Source organism: Corticium candelabrum, chromosome 21, assembly GCF_963422355.1.
Source record: "Corticium candelabrum chromosome 21, ooCorCand1.1, whole genome shotgun sequence".
Lineage (NCBI taxonomy): Eukaryota > Metazoa > Porifera > Homoscleromorpha > Homosclerophorida > Plakinidae > Corticium > Corticium candelabrum.
This window is the reverse complement of record NC_085105.1, coordinates 5,771,568-5,784,175: the sequence shown is the minus strand read 5'-3', so window position 1 is coordinate 5,784,175 and position 12,608 is coordinate 5,771,568. Positions and strand designations below refer to the sequence as shown.

At 42.4% G+C, this 12,608-nt stretch overlaps 1 protein-coding gene across 1 annotated transcript; it reads right to left on the bottom strand.

Moving 5' to 3' along the window:
• Positions 1-3,766: 3,766 nt before the first annotated feature.
• On the bottom strand, positions 3,767-6,421 carry LOC134196402 (tyrosine-protein kinase RYK-like). Its single transcript, XM_062665518.1, has 9 exons — positions 5,701-6,421; positions 5,492-5,642; positions 5,341-5,435; positions 5,174-5,281; positions 4,994-5,122; positions 4,614-4,935; positions 4,395-4,557; positions 4,201-4,337; positions 3,767-4,136 (listed from the first exon to the last, which is right to left on the bottom strand). The coding sequence occupies exons 6-9, from the start codon at positions 4,901-4,903 to the stop codon at positions 4,025-4,027; spliced, it is 702 nt and encodes a 233-aa protein (XP_062521502.1). The 5' UTR covers positions 4,904-4,935; positions 4,994-5,122; positions 5,174-5,281; positions 5,341-5,435; positions 5,492-5,642; positions 5,701-6,421; the 3' UTR covers positions 3,767-4,024.
• Positions 6,422-12,608: the final 6,187 nt, after the last annotated feature.

Sequence of the window (12,608 nt, the reverse complement as noted above, 5' to 3'; positions counted from 1 at the left end):
TATGGAGTTCTTTGGCGAGTTGATCTGTCTATACTAATTTTAACCTTTTTACATTTTTCACCAATTTTCAACAATAAATGATTGATTCAAGAAAGGTGGGAAGGCAAAGTAGTTAAGTGGGGCAGTTAAGAAGTACTGATTCTGTGACGTGCAGCAAACAATGATCCCAAACTGAGCCTCTTTTAAAGAAGGGCTGAGCTGCTGATTGAAAACCGCGCACACATTCCAAAGTTTGTTATTTAGAATACAACAAAAATACAAGGCGGTAACGTGTCCATTGTGTCTAGAATAATGCATGTTATTTTGTAGTACATTAATATTAACTAAAAATAGTTGCATTGATAATACAAAAAATTAAATTCAAAACGCGTTACACATTTAGTAACGCGCGCTACAATAGTTGAGTCCATTGATATCAGTGACAAAGACAAAGAGAAAGAGAAAGGGGGAAGAGGGGAGAGAGAGCGAGGGAGAGAGCGAGGGAGGGAGGGAGCGAGGGAGCGAGGGAGCGAGCGAGCGAGCGAGCGAGGGAGGGAGCGAGGGAGCGAGCGAGGGAGCGAGGGAGGGAGGGAGGGAGGGAGGGAGGGAGGGAGGGAGGGAGGGAGGGAGGGAGGGAGGGAGGGAGGGAGGGAGGGAGGGAGGGAGGGAGGGAGGGAGGGAGGGAGGGAGGGAGGGAGGGAGGGAGGGAGGGAGGGAGGGAGGGAGGGAGGGAGGGAGGGAGGGAGGGAGGGAGGGAGGGAGGGAGGGAGGGAGGGAGGGAGGGAGGGAGGGAGGGAGGGAGGGAGGGAGGGAGGGAGGGAGGGAGGGAGGGAAGGAGGGAGGGAGGGAAGGAGGGAGAATAACCAGTTATATCCGCAACTACCAACACAAATGTTAGCGATATATTTAGGACTTTTAGCAAAACAGGAACTATTTTAAACAGAATTTAGTTTTTGTTAACATTGACTGTCGCATGTTTCTGGTTTCCAGTATGCCAATAACTTTGGCTGTTGTTTTCATTTCAGATATGAAACTTACGGGCTTGTAGGACCTCGACAGTCCAAATCGCTGAATCATGACTGGTCACTGACTTAGCAAGTGTACAGTGTAGCAACAGATGCAACAAATTCAATTCTAAAAACAACCACACCCTAAAGAGTTTGGGGTTTACTGAACCCCCTGAACCCCATAGTTACGTCTCTGCTTGGCATAATGACATTATTCCGTTTTGTGATGACAAGAATAATTATTATGGTGTACAATAAAGTTGTACCGTTTCTATACATTTGTCTTAGAACTAACGAGCAGACTATGTTGTAACTTGATCATATTCTATGTGAGCACATCACTTCACAAGACAAATTCGCAAACTTCCATCCTATTGCCTATCAGACTCTGCCAACAGTGCAATGTTGTCACCACTGTTTAGTGCACGTCTAGTTTACCGTTGCCGTCTTTACATAGAGATTATCCATTCGATCCCTTTAGAGTGATCCAGCTAATCCTATGTATGTATTCATTGTCATTTATAATTATAATTATTTAGCTACATTGCCTTTGGAATCAAAAGTAACTATACTACTTGACAGTAAATGCATTTAGTTAATAAGGTTCTTAGGGTCCTGGCAGTCATCATACGAGCAACCGTATTGAGTACATCAAATGATCAGACGACCTAGAGACTCACCTTGATTTTGTCCAGTGCTCTGTTTACTAGAACACGTACTCTACCGTGTCCTGTCACGTGTATTTCGTTATTCTGAAGCGTATCAACGTAGCGCTTTGTCTGAGATTTCTCGTAGTAGTCCATTCTATCGTAAAGATTATCCGGGAACTTCCATTTGCAGTCACGTGTGTTGTTTCTATCTGTTGGCATCTGAGGTCTGGCAACTCTAGATCTGTTGCATTGGACCACTGAGATCCAAGTAATTCGGCACACACCATATCACAGCCACTATAGATTGAACCTGGGTTGCTATAAAACGCAGACTGCAGACTACGCAGACTGCACTGCAGACTCTGGGACCTCAGACGCATGCGTACATACCTATGCCTATACCTTCGCGTATTGATGTTAGGCCGCCGGCCTTGCGCTTCAACAACGACATGCTGGCAGTGAGAATTTGTAGCTCATCATGTTCTGCAGACCTGCCAACCTAGCTGAATCAAAATGCGTGAGTTTGCAGGAAAAATGCAGCCGCGGAGTTTTAAAAATTTTGACACGCTGACAATTGCATTAATATCAATAAATTTTATATTGTAATAAATGTGAAATAATATGTAAATATTAACAATTATCAAAAGTTAAATATTTGCATGCTCAGTTCGAGTAGAAGCCATTAATTGTGAAGTCGCGAGCGACGGCATGTCGTCCAGCGACTCGAATAGGTTGTCATCTAGCGTTGTCAGAAGCTAAACCTTTCTCACAAATAGGGCATAGAAAGACACGTGTGTCAGCAACATCGCCGTTAGCATCGTCGTCATCGTCGTCATCGTCACTGATGGCAATTTCAGTGTTTCCTGAAGATGATGACGTCTCACTGGTCATGGCGAAATGAAACGAAAACACAATGCCAAACACAGTTATGAGAATAGCCCAGAAGATGCAAAAGATTCAAATGTATCACAACGACATGACACATCCGGGATATTATATATATACATATACATATACAGACACACACGCGCGCGCGCACACACGCACACCACACACACACACACACACACACACACACACACACGCACACGCCACACACACACACACACACACACACACACACAGACACAGACACACACAGACACAGACACACACAGACACAGACACACACACGCACACGCCACACACACACACACACACACACACACACACACAGACAGACACAGACACAGACACAGACACACACAGACACAGACACAGACACACACACACACACACACACACACACACAGACGGACACACACACACACACACACACACACACACACACACACACACACACACACACACACACACACACACACACACGGACACACACACACACACACACACACACGGACACACACACACACACACACACACACACACACACACACACACACACACGGACACACACACACACACACACGGACACACACACACACACACACACACACACACACACACACACACACACGGACACACACACACACACACGGGGACACACACACACACACACACACACACACACACACACACACACACACACACGGACACACACACACACACACACACACACACACACACACACACGGACAGACACACGGACAGACACATGGACACACACACACACACACACACACGGACAGACACACGGACAGACACATGAACACACACACACACACACACACACACACACACACACACACACACACACACACACACACACACACGGACACACAGACACAGACACAGACACACAACACAAGCAATCGGTATTAAAATGTGGAGGACTGTTCTACCCTCTGGCGCTGGAATCTTTTGGCTTTTGGACTCAAGCAAGTCTTCAGATGTTGAGAACTATTGCAGCCAAACTACGACCTATAATGGCATCGATTTACAGCAAGCGTTCTCCAACGTTTTGCAACAGCTCTCTGTTCGATTGTGGCATATCCTTGAAACGCGTAGTCCAGGGCATATCCCTAAAACAGAGTAAATCACTGTGATTACAGCGATTTGCCCTGCCTAAAAATATATATGCTAGTAGCCATGATCTATATTCATCAAGAAAACCAAAAACGGTTTTCAACTCTAGAATTTGTGCACAAAATAGACTCCAATGTGATCTCATTGGACATGGTTGATTTTCTCTATCTAGAACATCAAACCACAAGAAATCACTCTACCTTCTATATATGTACACGCATAGAAAACTCTTCAGTACTGAACTAGCAGTTCATTAGTAATACTTGCTGCCTAAGATGGAAACTCTGATACACAAGGCTGCTCTGATCTATGCCAAGAAACAGGGTAATTATTTAATCAATCTCTGCACGTGGTAGAGTAGAGCTATATAAAACAGGTAAGAGCAGCGTAGAACTCATGCAAGGCCATTGTCAACTGATGAAAACTTGGTCGATCCTCAGGCGATAAAGCCCAACACTGCCCCATTAATGAAAAGCTGTCAATAAAAACACGTAACTGTGACAAGGAACACAACAAACGGCTGGTCCAAGATGACATACATTTGGTTTGGACAAGAAGAAGGCTGCTCTAACCGTTGACCATCCTGTAGAGTCATCAGAAGTCCTTCTGCCTTCAAACTTTCATATGGAACATCACCATGAGTCATGATCTCCCACATTGCAACACCAAACGACCACTGAAACATACATGACATGCAACTAAGTTAACTCAGTAAGATTTTGCTTGAGCATACCACATCGCTTTCTGTAGATGCTGCGTGACCAGTCAGACACTCAGCTGACATCCACCTTATTGGAAGCTTTACAGGATTTTCACCCACTGTATCATACTCTCCTGGGAAGAGATCCATCCCCAAAGCTCCATCCATCACTCTTACCTGCAACTGTGAAGTGACTCTGGACAGTAAAAAAGCTACAACACTTATGTTGACAACTTCATCTGCAATACTAACAAGCAGTTTCTTGCTGCAATGTCTTTGTGCACCAAACCATTACGAGCAAGATGATTTATACCACGAGCAAACTGAGCTGAAATATAAACAAGCTGTGGTACTGACAGAGGCTGAAGAGGAGCACCAGCTGCATCTGTCTCCCTCCGCTTCATTAGCAGATCTTTGAGACTCTGGCCATCAACCACAAGTGGATAGATTGCCACAGGAGATCCACTAATAGCAGATGAAACGCCCAATATATTAAGCACATTTCTGTGTGTGTTGACAACAAGTGATCCAACACTGATCATAAACTGTTGAATTTCCCAATCCCTGGTAGAAGCTGTAAAGCAAATAGAAAGTGTACAATGCATGTCAACCTAAAATCTTTCAACACTAACAAGTAATTGCCTTTACTAGAACTTCTTCTCCAAGTTGAGACTGCCTGCCTGAACCACAGTCTCCATCTGTGTCCTCTCCTATTGGTCTTGAATGAAGTAAAGTACCACGACAGAAAACACCATAAGATCCTATAAAAACCAAACATGGCAAGCTGATTGCGACAACATAATGTACCTTACCTTGCTTCAAGACTGTGCTTAACACTACTCTACTCCTATCAATAGCCACGCTTCTAAGTTTTACAGCCAACACTCTATCACCGTCTACCACATGGCTTGCATAGCCAGCTATCAACAACAACTAGTGACCAACAACACTGCAATTCCACCTTACACATGCAAATTACAATCTGCACAATTTCCATTCTGAACTTGTGTTTTACTTGTAGCAGTCAACGTTTCACCACCTGGAAGAGATCTCAGTGTACATAGCTCTGCCTCACTATAGCAAACACAATCTGATGTAACAAACACTTCAATACAATTTAAGTTTCTAACGCATGAATTCTTCTCCGTTTTTGAATCTTTGGATCCTGCCAACGTCTATACTGGTAGCCAGTGAAGACAATCAACACAATAATGACGACAGTTCCAAGTACACTGACTGCAATGTAGTACACCCATGACCGCCCACCATTTGACACAGAACCTGTGGCAGTAAACTCTTTACAATTCTAGTCTAGGATTTCCTGTGTTACTACCATTACCTGTTCCACCGCCATAGCCATTACTGCTACCACCACCATTAGTTTCTAGCACAAAGAAATAATATTCACTGTTCCCAAACACTAATGACAACAGGCAAGACAGTCACTACAAAGGTCTTATTATGCAGCAAACCTACATGAATGGAAAAATGAGAAGCACGTCAATCTACCAGTGTTAGCTCCCATTCAACCAGAAGTGTGACACACATTTTGAGCAGACCCACATACTGTAAATCCAGAAATTTTTGTACTCATGAAACTTTTAGTTATTTCGTACAGATACCTGGTTGTACTAAAATAACATGAATACTAAATTTTATAGATAGACGCCCTTGAATTCGGCTACAGCACAGTACCGATGTCCTGTACTAAAATAGCATGTGTATGAACTACTTCATGGGCAGAAGTACTAAAGTTTATGAGTAATAAAATTCTGGATTTACAGTAGTCATCTAAATACACAGCCATGTAGACCGAAAGTGCTTGAGCATCTTTGAATAAGCTCTACTGTATGTAACTTTACATAGCTCAAATTCCTGGTAAATAACCTCTATTTTCACCCTCAATTCCACATTTACGAGCCTTCTAAAGAAATGATGGACTTGTTGCAAAGCATAACGAAGTTATATGCCATTCTGCTTGTAAGTGCACTACTTGAAAATCTTTTCAAAAATTGTACAAAGCAATGGTGTTTCATGTAACCTAAAATGTCGTAGCACTGCTAAAAACTTGGAAAAACAGCACCACATGATTTAGAGTCTAGGAAGATAACCACAAAATTGTAAATGGAAATGCAAAATCAGTGCACAAACTGCAGTCCCAAGGAGGCAAGAGCTTGTCACAGGTGGTGAAGTACAAGTAGCAAATTCTTAAAATGTGCAGAATGAGGGCTATATTTGTAGGGTTACCACACTTTTTCCAGCAAAAATTTGTAGGAAAACGTTGCTGATGGTAACATGCCCACCCGGTCTTGCTGGAACCGCGCCCACTAATGTTCACAATTTCTGTAGACAAATCAGCCTTTGCAATGTAAGTTCTTTATTGTTGTTTCAGAAGCGTTCAGTACTGTACTGTTACGTAATCTCTATAACACAAATCACTTGCACCCTGCTTGCTACAATTTATGCATGTCCTTGCTATAAGTTCAGGACCTTTTATTTCTGAGTTAAAGTGCTGGATTTCTCCATTGCTCAGCACCTTTAGATCTAGCCTTGAACTTCCAGACTAGAGAGCGTGCAAACTCTAGTCTAGACCAGAACGATACTAGAATAACTTCAAAAATAGCTTTCTAAGCTAATAGTCTTAGAACCGGAATGTCGGTTGTAAATTCTGATTGGTTTAGTAGTAACTGGTTATGTTACGTGACCAACGCTGATTAAGTGCGTGTGAAATATCCTCCTGGGCAGCTACATACACGCCAGAGCCGTGAATAAAGACTCTGGTGAATGCACGCGTCTTAGTTTTAGTTTCAGCTTCAGTTCAGTTCTTTGATCTTTTCAAGCTTGCAGTGGCAGGACATGCACAGCAGCATCGCTAGACCATCACCTTTGACAACTGGTCAATCACGAGCAGTAGTCTCGCTAGTCGAGTGGTTAGACTAGCTAGCATTCTGCCAAAGAATCAAGTCATCTTTTCATGCCAACTACCAAGATATCGCCACAAACATGGCAGACGTCGCTTCTTCATTCATGAGATCTCACGGCATTTACAAATGATATGTTTGTGTACAGTAATGAAAAGCAGGGTATTTTCCATCTCATTTTTGAACTAGGTAAAACGACCATAGGCTGTTACACTCTACCATTTAGCATCACTTTTTGCTGAGTACTTCCGAAATCATTCTAGTATCATTTTGGGCAAGACTTGAGTTCGTGTGCTTGGCAGCACACTCTGGTCTGGAAGTTCAAGGCTACTTAAGATCCTACACAAAGAAAAACTACTAAAGTTTAGGGGTCATCCAAAATTGTCAACATTTACTCAAGCATACAAAGCCTACGTTAGCGGGGAGGGAGTAATTACTAGTTATTGTATGGGCATGTCAAGGATATGGTTATTCCCCCAGGCGAGTGGCAGCTAAAAGTGAGATAATTACCACCATGAAGCCGAGGTAATTATCGAGGCTATTACTTGCCACTCACCCGAGGAGCAATAACTATATCGAGATTCGCCATATGTAAGTGATTTGTATCATGCAAGACCATTGGTTGGTTTAAATTACAGTTCATTTTGAACTATGAGTACGTAAATCTTACTTTTTACTTGTTTGTCAGTGGCCATTCTGTAACTAATTAGACTGACTCTAAGTGCATTGGCCGTTTAGTAGCTCATTATAGGCAATAAAATCATCTGCGCATATTGAAACCAGCTGTGTTGTGTTGTTGACCATAGCAACGGTAGGGTATACGCGTTGCCCTTGATAGCGGTAGGGTATCAACGTACAAACAATTTGCACTCGCTGTATCGACCAATCAGGGCTGGCAAACCCATGTGACATGATGCAAGAGTAAGCAGAGCATAAAATGTTGATAACTTCTTTCGGTCCAGAAGTAGATAGAAAGTGATACTGATGTCAGGATTGTATATACATACATACCTATGTAACTAGACGTCGCAAGTGTATGATGCGTATAGTGTGCACTAAACATTCATCACGTGTTTGAAGCTTGCATGGCGTGGGACGGTAAGTACTCTGCAGTAGACACTAAAGACCTGTCTAAGAGACCTTGCGCTGCTCATAAAATGTCCACGAACAGGTACCAACAGTTTGAGAAAGCTTTTGTCTTTGCCAGCCCATCTTTATCTTGCAGGGAAGCTGTGCGCAGAAAGTGGAATGCTAATGGAAGACTGCTGGTTAAAACGAAGAAATGTGCATATCAATCTTCAAAAGGACTTCTAATTATTTAATTATTGTAATACCATGGTACATTAGAAATAGCTTCAAACAACCAACGTTTCTTTGTAGGCTTAGGGGAGGGGATCGCAGAAAACGTTTTGAGTAATATTGACAATAATGGATGACCCCTTAGCTATTACCTATTTAAAGCATCGAGTGTGTGAATGCATTGGGTTTCGTTTTCAAAATTAACGTTGATGATGACGAAGATGACAACGAACATGACGACGACGATAGTGGTGACTCTCATGTTTCTGCTGGCTTTATGTGTCCAGTTTGTTGCCAAGTCTTATTTGTCGGACAATGCTAGATGGCAACACTTCAACTTGGAGCACATCTCTAGTCATGTTTTCCCATCAGCACAGTTTTTACAAGTGCATACCGTTATTACTGTGCAAAACACAGTTTCGCTTACTGAAATCACTGGCAATCCTGTAGTCGATCTCAGGGTTCTGGAAACTCTCGTTGTGGTGGCATCATGGTGGTCCAAACAATTCTCTTTTGTTGTCTACAACACAGGCTTCTGTTATACGGGATACTGATGATGATGCTAAACGGTCTGAAACCCGAGGTTGTCATACTGGATGTTCAACCACAAATGAAAGTTCTGTTTCTATTAACCGTAGCTTTACTTCATCTAGTGACATCGTCTTGAATGGTCTTTCCTTGGCTGCTCATCTAGATTATGCTAATTCAATCGACATATCGTCTTTTGATGCTGTGATGAACGAGGTGATAACTCTTCCAGTCTTCACTGTTGTTCACGTTTCCAAATCAGTTCGTCAATTGGTAGCTGACATACTTTGCAGGGAATTTCGTTTGTGTGTCAATCATAGTAGGCTGGGTATAGTGAGACTATTTGCTTTCAAAAAACCTGTTCTCTGTATGCCTGATCGAGGTGGGACGATATAACGTCATGTCATCAAAAATCTACTTCTGTCGCATCTTAATTAAGCAATGGCAAAATAAAGGTATAGTTTCATTAAGGTTAGAAGCTCATACTAATGCTTCTCGGCTTGAAAACAAGAGGTTCGCTTCTGTTGAGGTTAGAAAAAGCAATGCACGTCGAGCTAGCAGAATGGCCTAAAAGGTCGTTACAGTGACGCTGTTCGCTCTCTTAATTCAGAGGGTTGTGCAGACCATAACGATTCTGTTGCATACGAAGAACTTTCATCTCGTCATCCAGACTGTCAACTTCCTGATTGTTCCTATGACACACCACCTTCATTCGATGTTCTATCAAGTCTTCAAGCCTTCCCATTAGAGTCAAGTCCTGGTGGTTCACAGTTGCGAGCTCAACATTTGTTGGATGCAATTTGTGGTACCGTAACCCCAGCTCAATCCTGCCTTCACAGTCTCACCTTTTCATGAACAATCTGCTTGCCGGGAAATTGCCTACATTTATTGCTCCTTGGCTAGTAGGTGCCCCTCTTACAGCTCTGAAAAAGAATAATGGTATGTACAGACCCATTGCAGTTGGTGAAACAATTCGTTGCCTTGCAAGTCGTTTGTGTTATGCTGCTACTAAACCATGTCCATGGATAGTCTAAAGACAAACCACGATATAGATGGCTGCACAGTGAGTGAAAAACCGTGTCTCTGTTTCGTTCAAGTTTGAGTCAGTTCCTCAACTTCACATGTTTCGATTTGTCTCAGACAATTATTAACACATGTTTTGTTATCAAAATCTTCGTTGTCTGCCATTCGCTGTTCATACTTCAATTCTAATGGGCAAATCTGAAATCTCGCTCTCTGCTCATAGTCTCTGACAAGATTTTTAGCTATGACTAAATGCTGCCTATGTAATAGCAGTGGCCGCTGCAAGTCTTGTCGCTGCACTACACAAGGTAAGAGGTGTACAAACTGCAACCCGCTTCATCACGACCGTTGCATGAATTGGAAGTCGCCAGATGATAGCAATGATCAAGATCTCTCAACGTCAGCTTGTGCTTCTACTTCGACTACTATTGCATCTGCTTCTACCAGAGATTCTCTTTTACGTCTAGCCAATTCAACTGATTCAACACAACGTCTAACATACGCTCAAGTATGCAGTATGTCTCCATCCTTTACATCATCACAGATTACTTCCTCGTGTCCAACATTATCATTGATCTCACATGTGACACCTCATCCGTGTGCCAATACTGTTGATCCACCTAAAAATAAACTACAACTCAATTCATCGAATCAGTCCAGTAAAAACCGTTGCGCAACAAGTTCTAGATTTCGCCTCCAATGAAGCTACTACAACACATACCACTGGCTCTGAGTCTGAGAACGTCACTCAAGAAATGTCTAAGTCGTTTCCATCATACTGTGAATTGCCACCACCAAATTTTACTTAGAGATCTACCTCTGCTAGTGAATTTCAACCTTGACTGAGTTTGTTTATGCTGAAGTTGTTCATTATTGAACTTACTCCAAGTTCCCTCCAGATGTATCAGAAACAAAGTTGTGTTGGAACTTGCAAAACTATTTCAAGCCTTTGCGGATGCTGCATCTCTTGAGTCTGTTGCCATCACCGCAGCTATGGTAATGCCACATCATTTGCTTCAGCGCCTGAGTAAAAATTGAAAGGCCAACCTCTTCCAAGCTGTCTTGCTCGTCGTTTAGACTCTTGGTGCAAAGGTAACATCATCGAACTCCTGAGGAAGCTCGTACAATTCAGCATCATTTAAAGTGCAATACAAGAAAGCGTAATTCTATGGTGAAAGACGATGTTGCTACACGATTTGCTAATCTCATTTCCAATGGCAACATATCTGCAGCTGATCGTCTCCTTTGTTATATCTACACTTGAATCTGATTCAATTTGTTGTAGGAGCCATGCAACTCTGTGCCAGGCAAAAAGGCCGGATGTGAGGCTGCTATTCACTCCATGCGTTCCATCTTTGCAAACCCTGACACAGATAGTGTTTTACTAGTTGATGCAACCAATGCGTTCAACAGCTTAAACCGTCAAGTTGCTCTCACAAATATTTCCATTCTGTGTTCAGCTATTCATCTAATTCTAGTTAACGCTTATCGAAGACCTTCATGCTTATTCGTGGGAGGAGAAACTTTATTGTCTCAAGATGGTACCACACAGGGTGATCAACTAGCAATGGCAATGTATGCCCTTGCTACTGTGCCATTCATCGACAAAGTCAAAACGAATGGTTTCCGTCAAGTATGGTACGCGACTGACGCCACTGGTGGCGGAAAGCTGGCATTACTCAGGCAGTGGTGGAATAATTCGAGTTCTCTTGGACCTAAATTTGGTTATTTACCTAACGGCTGTAAATCTTGGCTTATAGTCAAACCTGAAAGTTTAGAAGAAGCAAAAAGAGATATTTCTTGGCACGAATGTAAACATCACTACTAGAGGGAAATGATCTTGGCGCTCCACTAGGAAATCACAAAGTTTGTCGTGACCTTTTGCAAGACAAGATCAAAAAGTGACCAATTCAAATTGAAAAGGTTTCTTCATTTGCTCAGTTACAGCCACATGCTGCACACTGTGCAATTACGCATGGTATTGTTGGAAGATGGACCTATTACAGCTAGAACGAACAACCATCTTTCTGAAGTCATCAAACCGTTAGAAAACGTAATAAAATCAAAATTGATTCCTGCTCTGACTAGTCGTTCAGCTCCTTCAAGTATAGAAAAAGTATGCTTGCTCTTCCTCCTAAACTTGGTTGTCTGAGAATCATCAATTCTTCTTCTTTATGTCAAGAGTTTACCAAATCACAAATGATAAAAGCTCCTTTGTCAAGACTAATTCTTCAACAAGACACAGATTCGAAAGATGTTCAAAAAGAACAAAATCGCCTGTTATCAGTTGTACATCAGCAACAGAAATCAACTATGAAAAGGATTGCAGAACAAGTAGAACATGAAGTCCCAAAAGCTATGAAGTGATCCATTAATCTAGCAAAAGAGAAAGGTGCCTCTACTTGGTTATCAGTGCTTCCTTTGATCAAACATGACTTTTTGCTACACAAGTCTGCATTTCGTGACGCGCTATGCC

Bases quoted from the DNA above. Each gene is read 5' to 3' on its own strand.
- LOC134196402 (XM_062665518.1), bottom strand. From the start codon at position 4,903: ATGATCAGTGTTGGATCACTTGTTGTCAACACACACAGAAATGTGCTT. The intron at 4,338-4,394 runs GTATGCTCAAGC...TGTATGTTTCAG, and splicing joins CATCTACAGAAAGCGATGTG to TGGTCGTTTGGTGTTGCAAT. The intron at 4,137-4,200 runs GTATGTCATCTT...TTTTATTGACAG, and splicing joins TCTTCTTGTCCAAACCAAAT to CTTTTCATTAATGGGGCAGT.